General features: G+C 40.7%; 1 protein-coding gene across 4 annotated transcripts in view; it reads right to left on the bottom strand.

Annotated features, from left to right (window-relative positions):
• Positions 1-5,983: 5,983 nt before the first annotated feature.
• Positions 5,984-16,736, bottom strand: part of LOC110523104 (SKI family transcriptional corepressor 2) — a 28,156-nt gene continuing 17,403 nt past the window's right edge. For all 4 annotated transcript variants that reach the window (XM_036976604.1, XM_036976605.1, XM_036976602.1 and 1 more), the window contains 2 exons: positions 12,344-12,403; positions 5,984-6,671 (listed from right to left, as the gene is read on the bottom strand). In XM_036976604.1, the coding sequence (XP_036832499.1) occupies positions 12,347-12,403 (57 nt within the window). In that variant the 3' untranslated portion in view covers positions 5,984-6,671; positions 12,344-12,346. The remainder of the gene's footprint in view (positions 6,672-12,343; positions 12,404-16,736) is intronic.

Genomic DNA, 16,736 nt, shown 5'->3' with positions numbered 1-16,736 from the left:
TAACCCAACCGTAACCTAACCCTAACCTAACACTAACCCTTACCTAACCCTAACCCTAAACCAACCCTAACCCAACCCTAACCTAACCCTAACCCAACACTAACCCAACCCTTACCTAACCCTAACCCAACCCTAACCTAACCTTAACCTAACCCTAAAGCTAACCTAGCCCTTACTCTAACCAAACCTAACCTAACCCTAACCTAACCTGACCCTTACCCTAACCCAACCCTAACCTAACCTTAACCCAACACTAACCCAACCCTTACCTAACCCTAACCCTAACCCAACCCTAACCTAACCTTAACCTAACGCTAACCCTAACCTAGCCCTTGCTCTAACACTAACCCTAACCTAACCGTAACCTAACCCGAACCAAACCCAACCATACACTAACCCAACCCTTACCTAACCCTTACTTAACCCTAACCCTAAACCTAACCCTAACCTAACGCTAACCCTAACCTAGCCCTTACCCTAACCCTAACCCTAACCTTACCTAACCTAACCCTACCTAATCCTAAGCCAAACCTAACCCTAACCCTAACCCAAACCCTAACACGAACCCTAACCCTAACCTAACCTAACCTAACCCTTACCCTAACCCAACCCTAACCCTTACCCTTACCCTAACCCTAACCCTTACCCTGACCTGACCCTAACTCTAACCCAACCGTAACATAACCCTAACCCAACTCTTACCCAACCCTAACCCTAAAACTTACCTTTACCCAACCCTAACCCTAACCCAATTCTAACCCAACCCTAACCTAACCCTAACCCAACCCTAACCTAACACTAACCCTTACCTAACCCTAACCCTAAACCAACCCTAACCCAATCCTAACCTAACCCTAACCCAACACTAACCCAACCCTTACCTAACCCTAACCCTAACCCAACCCTAACCTTAACCTAACCCTAAAGCTAACCTAGCCCTTACTCTAACCAAACCTAACCTAACCCTAACCTAACCTTACCCTAACCCAACCTTAACCCAACACTAACCCAACCCTTACCTAACCCTAACCCTAACCCTAACCTAACCTTAACCTAACGGTAACCCTAACCTAGCCCTTGCTCTAACACTAACCCTAACCTAACCTAACCCTAAAGCTAACCTAGCCCTTACTCTAACCGAACCTAACCTAACCTAACCCTAACCTTACCCTAACCTATCCCTAACCCTAACCCTAACCCAACCCTAACCCTAACCTAACCCAACCCTAACCCAACCCTAACCCTAACCTAGCCTTACCCAACCCTAACCCAACCCTAACCCTGACCCAACCCTAACCCTAACCCAACCCTAATCCTAACCCTAACCTAACCAAGCCCTTACCCAACCCTAACCCAACCCTAACCCTAACCCTAACCTAACCTAGCCCTTACCCAACCCTAACCCTAACCTAACCAAACCTAGCCCTTACCCTAACCCAACCCTAACCCTAACCCAACCCTAACCCTAACCCTAACCTAACCCTAACCTAACCTAACCTAGCCCTTACCCTAACCTAACCCAACCCTAACCCTAACCCTAACCTAACCCTAACCTAACCTAGCCCTTACCCAACCCTAACCCAACCCTAATACTAACCCTAACCTAACCTAGCCCTTACCCTAACCCTAGCCTAACCCTACCCTAGCCTAACCCTAACCTAACCCTAACCCTTACCCAACCCTAACCCTAACCCTAACCCCTAACCCCTAACCTAACCTAACCTAGCCCTTACCCAACGCTAACCCAACCCTAACCCTAACCTAACCCTAACCTAACCAAGCCCTTACCCAACCCTAACCCTAACCCAACCCTAACCTAGCCCTTACCCTAAAACTATCCCTAGCCTAACCCTACCCTACCCTAACCCTAACCTAATCCTAACCCTTACCCAACCCTAACCCAACCCTAACCCATAACCCTAACCCTAACCTCACCTAACCCTACCTAATCCTAAGCCAACACTAAACCTAACCCTAACCCAAACCATAACTCTAACCTAACCCTTAGCCTAACCCAACCCTAACCCTTACCCTAACCTAACTCTAACCCAACCCTAACCCTAACCTAACCCTAACCCTAACCCTTACCCTAACCTAACCCTAACCCAACCCTTACCCAACCCTAACCCTAACCCTTACTTTTACCCAACCCTAACCCAAACCCAATTCTAACCCAACCCTAACCTAACCCTAACCCAACTGTAACCTAACCCTAACCCTAATCCCTAACCATAGCCTACCTGGTTAAATAAAGGTGAAAAAAAACAATTATAAAACCCTAACCCTAACCCTAACCTAATCCTAACCCTAACCCAACCCTAACCTAACCTAGCCCTTACCCAACCCTAACCATAACCCAACCCTAACCCTAACCCTAACCTAACCCTAACCTAACCTAACCTAGCCCTTACCCAACCCTAACTCAATCCTAACCTAACCTAGCCCTTACCCTAACCTAACCCTTACCCTAACCTAACCCTAACCCTAACCCTTACCCTAACCTAACCCTAACCCAACCCTTACCCAACCCTAACCCTAACCCTTACTTTTACCCAACCCTAACCCAAACCCAATTCTAACCCAACCCTAACCTAACCCTAACCCAACCGTAACCTAACCCTAACCCTAACACTAACCCTAACCCTAATCCCTAACCCTAGCCTACCTGGTTAAATAAAGGTGAAATAAAAACAATTATAAAACCCTAACCTAATCCTAACCCTAACCCAACCCTAACCTAACCTAGCCCTTACCCAACCCTAACCATAACCCAACCCTAACCCTAACCCTAACCTAACCCTAACCTAACCTAACCTAGCCCTTACCCAACCCTAACTCAATCCTAACCTAACCTAGCCCTTACCCTAACCCTAACCCAACTCTAACCCTAACCTAACCCTAACCTAACCTAGCCCTTACCCAACCCTAACCCAGCCCTAACACTAACCCTAACCTAACCTAGCCCTTAACCTAACCCTGGCCTAACCCAACCCTACCCTAACCTAACCCTAACCCCTAACCCTAACCCTAACCCTAACCTCACCTAACCCATCCTAATCCTAAAACAACCCTAAACCTAACCCTAACCCAAACCCTAACTCTAACCTAACCCTTACCCTAACCCAACCCTAACCCTTACCCTTACCCTAACCTAACTCTAACCCAACCCTAACCCTTACCCTAACCCAACCGTAACCTAACCCTAACCTAACACTAACCCTTACCTAACCCTAACCCTAAACCAACCCAACCCAACCCTAACCTAACCCTAACCCAACACTAACCCAACCCTTACCTAACCCTAACCCAACCCTAACCTAACCTTAACCTAACCCTAAAGCTAACCTAGCCCTTACTCTAACCAAACCTAACCTAACCCTAACCTAACCTTACCCTTACCCTAACCCAACCCTAACCTAACCTTAACCCAACACTAACCCAACCCTTACCTAACCCTAACCCTAACCCAACCCTAACCTAACCTAACGCTAACCCTAACCTAGCCCTTGCTCTATTACTAACCCTAACCCAACCGTAACCTAACCCGAACCCAACCCAACCATACACTAACCCAACCCTTACCTAACCCTTACTTAACCCTAACCTAACGCTAACCCTAACCTAGCCCTTACCCTAACCCTAACCTTACCTAACCTAACCCTACCTAATCCTAAGCCAACCCTAAACCAAACCCTAACCCAAACCCTAACCCTAAACCTAACCTAACCTAACCCTTACCCTAACCCAACCCTAACCCTTACCCTAACCCTAACCCTAACCTAACCCTTACCCTAACCCTTACCCTGACCTGACCCTAACTCTAACCCAACCGTAACATAACCCTAACCCAACTCTTACCCAACCCTAACCCTAAACCTTACCTTTACCCAACCCTAACCCTAACCCAATTCTAACCCAACCCTAACCTAACCCTAACCCAACCGTAACCTAACCCTAACCTAACACTAACCCTTACCTAACCTTAACCCTAAACCAACCCTAACCCAACCCTAACCTAACCCTAACCCAACACTAACCCAACCCTTACCTAACCCTAACCCTTACCCAACCCTAACCTAACCTTAACCTAACGCTAACCCTAACCTAGCCCTTGCTCTAACACCAACCCAACCCTAACCTAACCCTAACCCTAACCCTAAAAAAAATTATAAAACCCTAACCCTAACCTAACCCTAACCCTAACCCAACCCTAACCTAACCTATCCCTTACCCAACCCTAACCCTAACCCAACCCTAACCCTAACCCTAACCTAACCTAACCTAGCCCTTACCCAACCCTAACTCAACCCTAACCCAACCCTAACCCTAACCTAGCCCTTACCCTAACCCTAGCCTAACCCAACCCTAACCCAACCATAACCCTAACCCAACTCTAACCCTAACCTAACCCTAACCTATCCTAGCCCTTACCCAACCCTAACCCAACCCTAACACTAACCCTAACCTAACCTAGCCCTTAACCTAACCCTGGCCTAACCCTACCCTACCCTAACCCTAACCCTAACCCTAACCCTGACCCTAACCCAACCGTAACCTAACCCTAACCCAACCGTTACCCAACCCTAACCCTAACCCTTACTTTTACCCAACCCTAACCCTAACCCAATTCTAACCCAACCCTAACCTAACCCTAACCCAACCGTAACCTAACCTAACACTAACCCAACCCTTACCTAACCCTAACCCTAAACCAACCCTAACCCAACCCAACCCTAACCCAACACTAACCCAACCCTTACCTAACCCTAACCCTAACCCGACCCTAACCTTAACCTAACGCTAACCCTAACCTAGCCCTTGCTCTAACACTAACCCTAACCTAACGTAACCCTAACCTAACCTTACCCTAACCTAACCCTAACACTAACCCAACCCTAACCCTAAACCTCTCTTTTTTTTCTTTTTTCTACTGTGTTACTGACTTGTTAATTGTTTACTCCATGTGTAACTCTGTGTTGTCTGTTCACACTGCTATGCTTAATCTTGACCAGGTCGCAGATGTAAATGAAAACTTGTTCTCAACTAGCCTACCTGGTTAAATAAAGGTGAAATAAAAACATTAATAAAACCCTAACCCTAACCTAACCCAACCCTAACCCTAACCCAACCCTAACCTAACCTAGCCCTTACCCAAACCTAACCCTAACCCAACCCTAACCCTAACCTAACCTAACCCTAACCTAACCTAGCCCTTACCCAACCCAACCTAACCTAACCTAGCCCTTACACAACCCTAACCCAACCCTAACCCTGACCCAACCCCAACCCTAACCAAGCCCTTACCCAACCCTAACCCTAACCCAACCCTAACCCTAACCTAACCTAACCTAGCCCTTACCCAACCCTAACCCAACCCTAACCTAACCTTAACCCAACCCTTACCCTAACCCTAGCCTAACCCAACCCTAACCCAACCCTAACCCTAACCCTAACCTAACCCTAACCTAGCCCTTACTCAACCCTAACCCAACCCTAACCCTAACCTAACCCTAACCCTTATCCAACCCTAACCTAACCCTAACCAAACCTAACCCTAACCAAACCTAACCCTAACCTAACCCTAACCTAACCTTACCCTAACCTAACCCTAACCCAACCCTAACACAAACCTAAGCCTAACCCAACCCTAACCCTAACCTAACCCTAACCTAACCTAACCCTAACCCAACGTCTAACCCAACCCTAACCCTAACCCAACCCCAACCCTAACCCAACCCTAACCCAAACCTAACCCTAACCTAACCTAGCCCTTACCCTAACCCAACCCTAACCCTAACCTATAACCTAACCTAACCTAGCCCTTACCCTAACCCTTGCCTAACCCTAACCCTTACCCAACCCTAAACTAACCCTAATCCTACCCTAACCTAACCCTAACCTAACCCTAACCCAACCCTAACTCGACCCTAACCCAACCCTAACACCAAAGTAGTAATTAGGAATCCACAGTACTTTGTTTAATTCTTGTATAGACTTTTTATTTATCCACATAAATAGTATAGAAACAACAATGACATATTTAAATACATGAACAGTTTGTAATAATAACATTATAGATTTTGTATTCATGACAAGTGATCCATGATATGTTCTTAAACAACTAGGAGGAGTGAGGGGCTGTTTCTACTGTTCTCTGTTGATGTACCTCACATCCTTCTTTAACATGTGACATGTCATGATCAGGATCATAGTAATGTAATCAGTCATTTAATCAGATCAGATAAACAAACACATATAGATACATTGTGATGAAATCAATCATTGTATTGGAACACCAACAAATATCTGAGTCCTTCATAGCTGATTGGTTCTGTGTGTATCCTGGGACGGCAGGTGGAATATATACAGGTGGACAGGCTGTCTGCTGTAGTAATTCACTGCAGTAGTATTTAATATTGTTCTAGGTTTGGACCTGGCGTCAGAGTAGTAGACAAAGTCTTTATTTGTTTCCTCCATGGTCCATGTCAGAGACTGTCAAGGATTGGTTGGGGGACGAGGTCACATGTTGTATTGTCAAACATCTTCACGTCCTTTTTTTTGTCCTTTTTCATAGTTGTTTGTTTTAGTTGGTTTCACTCCACCTCCATTTCACTCCTGAGGTTCATAGGACCTCAGGTTCTTGTCCAGATGGTTCAGGACTTCCAAGTTCCCTGGTGAGTCAAAGTTATGACATCATGACTATCATATTATACCATGTGTATCATGTTTACTATATTATATTACCTACAGTGGGGTCGAAAATGGTTGACGTGGTCAGGTGAGGTATTGAAAGGTATTGAAAACAGGGGTGTCAATAATTTTGACCCCTACCTTTTGGGAGAGAAAAATATTACTTATTAAAAAATATATTTTTTTCTGAGCAATTGTGTTAATATATAATCAAATATAATATAATAAAAGTATAATAAATACAATACACGTTTTTGAGCATAAAATATAGTTTAGAATTTGAATTCAAATAAAATGTTATTGGTCACATACACATATTTAGCAGATGTTATTGCGGGTGTAGTAACCAACAGTGCAGTAGTGTCTAACTAAATTCTTGTGTTCCTAGCTCCAACAGTGCAGTAGTATCTAACTAAATGCTTGTGTTCCTAGCTCCAACAGTGCAGTAGTATCTAACTAAATGCTTGTGTTCCTAGCTCCAACAGTGCAGTAGTATCTAACTAAATGTGTGTGTTCCTAGCTCCAACAGTGCAGTAGTATCTAACTAAATGCTTGTGTTCCTAGCTCCAACAGTGCAGTAGTATCTAACTAAATGCATGTGTTCCTAGCTCCAACAGTGCAGTAGTATCTAACTAAATGCTTGTGTTCCTAGCTCCAACAGTACAGTAATATCTAACTAAATGCTTGTGTTTCTAGCTCCAACAGTGCAGTAGTATCTAACTAAATGCTTGTGTTCCTAGCTCCAACAGTACAGTAATATCTAACTAAATGTGTGTGTTCCTAGCTCCAACAGTGCAGTAATATCTAACTAAATGCTTGTGTTCCTAGCTCCAACAGTACAGTAATATCTAACTAAATGCTTGTGTTTCTTGCTCCAAGAGTGCAGTAGTATCTAACTAAATGCATGTGTTCCTAGCTCCAACAGTGCAGTAGTATCTAACTAAATGCTTGTGTTCCTAGCTCCAACAGTGCAGTAGTATCTAACTAAATGCTTGTGTTCCTAGCTCCAACAGTACAGTAATATCTAACTAAATGCTTGTGTTTCTAGCTCCAACAGTGCAGTAGTATCTAACTAAATGCATGTGTTCCTTGCTCCAACAGTGCAGTAGTATACAACTAAATGCTTGTGTGCAGTAGTATCTAACTAAATGCTTGTGTTCCTAGCTCCAACAGTGGAGTAGTATCTAACTAAATGCTTGTGTTCCTAGCTCCAACAGTGCAATAGTATCTAACTAAATGCTTGTGTTCCTAGCTCCAACAGTGCAGTAATATCTAACTAAATGCTTGTGTTCCTAGCTCCAACAGTGCAGTAGTATCTAACTAAATGCTTGTGTTCCTAGCTCCAACAGTGCAGTAGTATCTAACTAAATGCTTGTGTTCCTAGCTCCAACAGTGCAGTAGTATCTCACAATTCACAACAATACACACAAATCTAAAAGTAAAAACATTGAATTAAGAAATGTGTTTATATTAGATCGAGCAATGTCAAAGTGGCATTGACTAAAATACAGTAGAATATAATAGAGTATATACATATGAGATCAGTAAAGCAGTATGTAAACATTATGTAAACATAATTAAATTGACTAGTGTTCCGTTATTAAAGTGGCCAGTGATTCCAAGTCTTTGTATACAGGGCAGCAGCCTCTAAGGTAAAAGGTTGCAAATTATTTATTTTACACAGTAATTTGTGCTCATCTTTATCAAGGGTGTTAATCTTTTCAGACCCCAGTGTGTACAGTGCATTCAGAAACTATTCACACCCTTTGACTTCTTCCACATTGTGTTGTGTTACAGCATGAATTTAAAATGCAATTGAGTTTAAAATTGATTTTTTTTGTCCCTGGCCTACAGATAATACCCCAAAATAGCAAACTTTGAGTTATGTTTTTCAACATTTTTACAAATGAATTAAACATTAAAAGCTGAAATGTCGAGTCAATAAGTATTCAACCCCTTTGTTATGGCAAGCCTAAATAAGTTCAGGAGTAAAAATGTCCTTAACAAGTCAAATAACACGTTGCATGGACTCACTCTGTGGGCAATAATAGTGTTTAACATGATTTCCTTAATGACTACCACATCTCTGTACCCCACACATACAATTTCCTGTCAGGTCCCTCAGTTGAGCAGTGAATTTCAAACACATATTTAAACACAAAGACCAGGGAGGTTTTCAAAGCCTCGCAAAGAAGGGCACCTATTGGTAGATAGGTAAAAAAAATCTGACGTTGAATATCCCTTTGAGCATGTTGAAGTTATTAATTACACTTTGGATGGTGTATCAATACACCCAGTCACTACAAAGATACAGGCGTCCTTTCTAACTCAGTTCCCAGAGAGGAAGGAAACCGCTCAGGGATTTCATCATGAGGCCAATGGTGACTTTAAAACAGTTACAGAATTGAATGGCTGTGATAGGAGAAAACTGAGGATGGATCAACAACATTGTAGTTACTCCACAATACTAACCTAATTGACAGAGTGAAAGGAAGGAAGCCTGTACAGAATAAAAAATATTCCAGAACATGAATCCTGTTTGCAACAAGGCACTAAAGTAATACTGCAAAAAACATGTGGCAAAGCAATACACGTTCTGTCCTGAATACAATTGCTATGTTTGGGGCAAATCAATTCAATGAGTACCAGTCTCCATATTTTCATGCATAGTGGTGGCTGCATAATGTTATGGGTATGCTTGTCATTTGCAAGGACTAGGGAGTTTTTCAGGATAAAAACTAAATGGAATGGAGATAAGCACAGGCAATATCCTAAAGGAAAACCTGGTTCTGTCTGCTTTCCACCAGACACTGGGAGACAGGTTTACCTTTCAGCAGGACAGTAATCTAAAATACAAGGCCAAATCTGCACTGGAGTGTCTTACCAAGAAGTCAGTGTTTCTGAGGGGCCGAGATACAGTTTTGACTTAAATCTGCTTGGAAATCTATGGCAAGACCTGAAAATGGTTGTCTAGCAATGAGCAACAATCAATTTGACAGAGTTTGAAGAATGTTTAAAAAAAATTATGGGCAAATGTTGCACAATCCAGATGTGCAAAGCTCTTAGAGACTTACCCAGAAAGACTTACAGTTGTAATTGCTGTCAAAATGATTGTAACATGCATTGGCTCAATACTAAAACAGACAACTATGAAAAAGGACAAAAAAAAAAGGATGTGAAGATGTTTGACAATACAACATTTGACCTCGTCCCTCAACCCCCGTGCTTCATGTATTGGCTATCTAATCAAAATATATATAATATAAATATAAATATATAAAATATATATAATTTTTCATAAATGATTTACAAATGTTAGCATATTTCTTCCACTTTGACATTAGTGTATTTTGTGTAGAAAGTTGACCAAAAAAGAACAATTAAAACCAGCACAATAAAATGTGGAAAAAGTCAAGGGGTGTGGATACTTTTTGAACGCACCAGTTCGTCTCAATCCACCTACGTCATGTCATGTTGCACTTCCGCATCTGCGGTGAAAGGTGGCAGAACTACAGCCGGAAATCGTTGTCACTAGACCCGTCTGAAGATAACCAGTAACGGTTAAAAAAATGAATGGAAGTATGAAGGTAGTTTTGTGCCTACCCAAAAACGCGTTAAATATGTGTTAAAAAAAAACAAACAGAATATACAGTTGAAGTCGGAGGTTTACATACACCTTAGCCAAGTGCATTTTAACTCAGTTTTTCACAATTCCTGACATTTAATCCAAGTAAAAATTCCCTGTCTTAGGATCACTACTTTATTTTAAGAATGTGAAATGTCGGAATAATAGTAGAGAGAATGATTTATTTCAGCTTTTATTCCTTTCATCACATTCCCAGTGGGTCCAAAGTTTACATACACTCAATTAGTATTTGTTAGCATTGCCTTTAAACATTTCGGGTAGCCTTCCACAAGCTTCCCACAATAAGTTGGGTGAATTTTGGCCCATTCCTCCTGACAGAGCTGGTGTAACGAAGTCAGGTTTGGAGGCCTCCTTGCTCGCACACACTTTTTCAGTTCTGCTCACACATTTTCCATAGGATTGAGGTCAGGGCTTTGTGATGGCCACTCCAATACCTTGACTTTGTTGTCCTTAAGCCATTTTGCCACAAAAAGTAGGCTTGGGGTCAATGTCCATTTGGAAGACCCATTTGCGACCAATCTTTAACTTCCTGACTGATGTCTTGAGATGTTGCTTCAATATATCCACATAATATCTACATAATTGTCCTTTCTCATGAATCCATCTATTTTGTGCAGTGCACTAGTCCCTCCTCCATCAAAGCACCCCCACAACATGATGCTGTCCCCCCCCCCCCCCCGTGCTTCACGGTTGGGATGGTGTTCTTCGGCTTGCAAGCCGCCCCCTTTTTCCTCCAAACATAACGATGGTCATTATGGCCAAACAGTTCTATTTTTGTTTCATCAGACCAGAGGTAATTTCTCCAAAAAGTACAATCTTTGTCTCCATGTGCAGTTGCAAACTGTAGTCTGGCTTTTTTTTATTGCAGTTTTGGAGCAGTGGCATCTTCCTTGCTGAGTGGCCTTTCAGGTTATGTCGATATACGTCTCGTTTTACTGTGGATATAGATACTTTGTACCTGTTTCCTCCAGCATCTTCACAAGGTCCTTTGCAGTTGTTCTTTTGGATTGATGTGCACTTTTCACACCAACGTACATTCATCTCTAGGAGAAAATTGGGTCTCCTTCCCTACCGGTATGACAGCTTCGTGGTCCCATGGTGTTTATACTTGCGTACTATTGTTTGTACAGATGAACGTGGTACCTTCAGGCATTTATAAATTGTTCCCAAGGATGAACCAGACTTGTGGAGGTCTACAATTTTTTCTGAGGTCTTGGCTGATTTCTTTTGATTTTCCCATGATGTCAAGCAAAGAGGCACTGAGTTTGAAGGTAGGCCTTGAAAAACATCCACAGGTACACCTCTAATTGACTCAAATGGTTTCAATTAGCCTATCAGAAGCTTATCAGAAGCCATGACATCATTTTCTGGAATTTTCCAAGCTGTTTATTTTCCAAGCTGTTTCCAAGCTGTTCCAAGGCACAGTCAACTTAGTGTATGCAAACTTCTGACCCACTGGAATTGCGATACTGTGAATTATAAGTGAAATAATCTGTCTGTAAACAATTGTTGGAAAAATTACTTGTGTCATGCACGAAGTAGATGTCCGAACCGACTTGCCAAAACTATAGTTTGTTAACAATAAATTTGTGGAGTGGTTGAAAAATGAGTTTTAATGACTCCAACCTAAGTGTATGTAAACATCCGACTTTAACTGTATACATATATAGCTGAGTTTTTTTTAGATATCCTATATTTAGGACAGACACTTCAAAACCTTGTTCATTATGATTTATGTTTTAACTGTGTTATTCTATGCTATTCTCAGAGGCTATTTTTGTAAAGGCCAAATTCAATATTTATTCTAAATAATTTGTATATATATTATTTTATTCTTATGGGTCCTAAAATTGTAAATCAAATAGCAAAATTATCCTTAGAATGACCATCTTAAAACAAGTCCATGTGTCAGCTTAGAACCCCTATTTTAAACTCCCCCACAACAACATATTTTCCATCGCCTTCACAAAACACTGAATGTTCTAAAACCATCAAGAAGGTACTTACAATTTAGCTCTTTTTGTTAAGATGTGATGTGATCTTTTCTTTCCGGATGATGTTTGGCATCTGCAGAACAAGGTAGAAAAATAACATTAGTCCAGTGTACTTACAGTGTAGATATACCTTGTTATGCAGTCATTGACATTTATTTAGCGCATTTGATTTGCAAACAAATATAAATTGATTGTTCTGAACCTCCCTTCACTCTAGGGTTAGATACTCATAACACAACCTCATACTTAAGGGTGTTCAGATCTATCATTACAGACTGTAAACTATAGACAGAACCATCAGCTCCTCCTCTGAATCAGATACATCATTACAGACTAAACATGAACACAGCTATATATAACTGGAGAACACAGCTATATATAACTGGAGAACACAGCTATATATAACTGGAGAACATAGCTATATATAACTGGGGAACACAGCTATATATAACTGGAGAACACAGCTATATATAACTGGAGAACACAGCTATATATAACTGGAGAACACAGCTATATATAACTGGAGAACACAGCTATATATAACTGGAGAACACAGCTATATATAACTGGAGAACAGGATATATATAACTGGAGAACAGGATATATATAACTGGAGAACACAGCTATATATAACTGGAGAACACAGCTATATATAACTGGAGAACAGGATATATATAACTGGAGAACAGGATATATATAAATGGAGAACACAGCTCTACATAACTGGAGAACACAACTATATATAACTGGTGAACAGGATTATATAACTGGAGAACAGGATATATATAACTGGAGAACACAGCTATATATAACTGGAGAACACAGCTATATATAACTGGAGAACAGGATATATATATAACTGGAGAACAGGATATATATAAATGGAGAACACAACTATATATAACTGGAGAACACAGCTATATATAACTGGAGAACAGGATATATATAACTGGAGAACAGGATATATATATAACTGGAGAACACAGCTATATATAACTGGAGAACACAGCTATATATAACTGGAGAACAGGATATATATAACTGGAGAACAGGATATATATAACTGGAGAACAGGATATATATAAATGGAGAACACAGCTCTACATAACTGGAGAACACAACTATATATAACTGGTGAACAGGATATATATAACTGGAGAACAGGATATATATAACTGGAGAACACAGCTATATATAACTGGAGAACACAGCTATATATAACTGGAGAACAGGATATATATAACTGGAGAACAGGATATATATAAATGGAGAACACAACTATATATAACTGGAGAACACAGCTATATATAACTGGAGAACAGGATATATATAACTGGAGAACAGGATATATATAACTGGAGAACACAGCTATATATAACTGGAGAACACAGCTATATATAACTGGAGAACAGGACATATATAACTGGAGAACAGGATATATATAAATGGAGAACACAGCTCTATATAACTGGAGAACACAACTATATATAACTGGTGAACAGGATATATATAACTGGAGAACAGGATATATATAACTGGAGAACACAGCTATATATAACTGGAGAACACAGCTATATATAACTGGAGAACAGGATATATATAACTGGAGAACAGGATATATATAAATGGAGAACACAGCTCTATATAACTGGAGAACACAACTATATATAACTGGTGAACACAGCTATATATAACTGGAGAACACAGCTATATATAACTGGAGAACACAGCTATATGTAATTGGAGAACACAGCTATATATAACTGGAGAACACAGCTATATATAACTGGAGAACACAGCTATATGTAATTGGAGAACACAGCTATATGTAATTGGAGAACACAGCTATATGTAATTGGAGAGCAGGATATAAACAGCTATATACGTACCAGTCAAAAGTTTGGACACACATAGTCATTTTAGGATTTTTCTTTATTTTTAATATTTTATTCATTGTAGAAAAAAAAGTGAAGACATCAAAACTATGAAATAACAGAGAGTGATGGAATGCTGCATCAAATGACCTGGCCTCCACAACCACCCGACCTCAACCCAATCGAGATGGTTTGGGATGAATTGAACCACAGAGTGAAGGAAAAGCAGTGCTCAGAATACTCCTTCAAGACTGTTGGAAATCATACCAGGTGAAGCTGGTTGAGAGAATGCCAAGTGTGCAAAGATGTCATCAAGGCAAAGGGTGGCTACTTTGAAGAATCTAAAATATAAACAATTTTTTGATTTGTTTAACACTTTTGTGGTTACTACATGATTCCATATGTGTTATTTCATAGTTTTAATGTCTTAACTATTATTCTACAATGTAGAAAATGGAAAAAATAAAGAAAAACCCTTAAATGAGTAGGTGTGTCCAAACATTTGACTGGTACTGTGTAACTGACAAGCAGATACAGAGTGTGACTGATGCCAATATGTTCAACTGTTCATCTCATTGACTACTGCTACAAATGAACTTCCTAGCCTTGAAAGGCATGTCAGATGCTTGTTTGATATATGTTTTAAATACAATGAAATACAGGATGGGACAATCAGAAAAGTATTAAACACTTCTCAGGGATAGGGTGCAGTATTTTCACATCCGGATGAAAAGTGTGCGCAAAGTAAACTGCCTGCGACTCAGGCCCAGAACCTAGGATATGCATATAAGTAGATTTGGATAGAAAAAACTCTAAAGTTTCTACAACTGTTAAAATAATGTCTGTGAGTATAACAGAACTGATTTGACAGGTGAAACCCTGAGGACAAACCATCCAGGGGAAAAATAATTAAGGTCATAGTATTTCCAAATAGTTTTCTATGGGAAGCCCTGATTATTAGGAACCTGCTTGCAGTTCCTATGGCTTCCACTAGATGTCAACAGTCTTTAGAAATTGTTCAATGTTTTTCTTTTGAGAAATTAAGAAGTATGACTGTTCTTTGTAAGTGTCACTCCAGGTGGACTGGAACGCGCTTCACATGGTTTGGTCCACTCACACAGACAGCATCGTGAAGAAGGCGCAGCAGCGCCTCTTCAACCTCAGGAGGCTGAAGAAATTTGCTTTGTCACCAAAAGCACTCACAAACTTCTACAGATGCACAACCGAGAGCATCCTGGTGGGCTGTATCACCGCCTGGTACGGCAACTGCTCCGCCCACAACCGTAAGGCTCTCCAGAGGGTAGTGAGTTCTGCACAACGCATCACCGGGGGCAAACTACCTGCCCTCCAGGACACCTACACCACCGGATGTTACAGGAAGGCCATAAAGATCATCAAGGACATCAACCACCCGAGCCACTGCCTGTTCACCCCGCTATCATCCAGAAGGCGAGGTCAGTACAGGTGCATCAAAGCTGGGACCGAGAGACTGAAAAACAGCTTCTATCTTAAGGCCATCAGACTGTTAAACAGCCACCACTAACATTGAGTGGCTGCTGCCAACACACTGACACTGACACTGACTCAACTCCAGCCACTTTAATAATGGGAATTGATGGGAAATTATGTAAATATATCACTAGCCACTTTAAACAATGCTACCTTATATAATGTTACTTACCCTACATTATTCATCTCATATGCATACGTATATACTGTACTCTATATCAGACTGCATCCTTATGTAATACATGTATCACTAGCCACTTTAACTATGCCACTTTGTTTACATACTCACCTCATGTATATACTGTACTCGATACCATCTACTGTATCCTGCCTATGCTGCTCTGTACCATCACTCATTCATATATCATTATGTACATATTCTTTATCCCCTTACACTGTGTATAAGACAGTAGTTTTGGAATTGTTAGTTAGATTACTTGTTGGTTATTACTGCATTGTCGGAACTAGAAGCACAAGCATTTCGCTACACTCACATTAACATCTGCTAACCATGTGTATGTGACAAATAAAATTTGATTTGATTTGATTTTTATCCGGTATTGGAAACAGTTTATCCCGTCATAATTTTGATCAATTATTTACATTTTAGGATACCTGAGGTTGGATTAGGAACGTTGTTTGAAATGTTTGGACCAAGTTCACAGGTAACTTATTAGATACTTTGTAGTCATGTTGGGGGAGTTGGAACCGATGCATTTCTGAATCAAACGAGCCAAATAAATTCACATTTTGGGGATATAAAGAAGGAATTTATGAACAAAACAATAATTCATTGTGTCACTGAAACATTTGGGATTGCAAAACGAAGAAGATCTTCAAAGGTAAGGCATTTATTATATCATTATTTCTGGTTGAAAATTGTTTTCATGTGTTTGTATGCGGGGCGCTGTCCTCAGATAATCGCATGGTCTGCTTTCGCCGTAAAGCCTTTTTGAAATCTGACACTGGGTCTGGATTAACAAGATGTTAAACTTTATTGTGATGTATTAGATTTATATTTTT

The sequence above is a fragment of the Oncorhynchus mykiss genome, chromosome 5 (genome assembly GCF_013265735.2).
Source record: "Oncorhynchus mykiss isolate Arlee chromosome 5, USDA_OmykA_1.1, whole genome shotgun sequence".
Classification (NCBI taxonomy): domain Eukaryota; kingdom Metazoa; phylum Chordata; class Actinopteri; order Salmoniformes; family Salmonidae; genus Oncorhynchus; species Oncorhynchus mykiss.
This window is presented reverse-complemented; position numbering and strand designations above follow the sequence as displayed.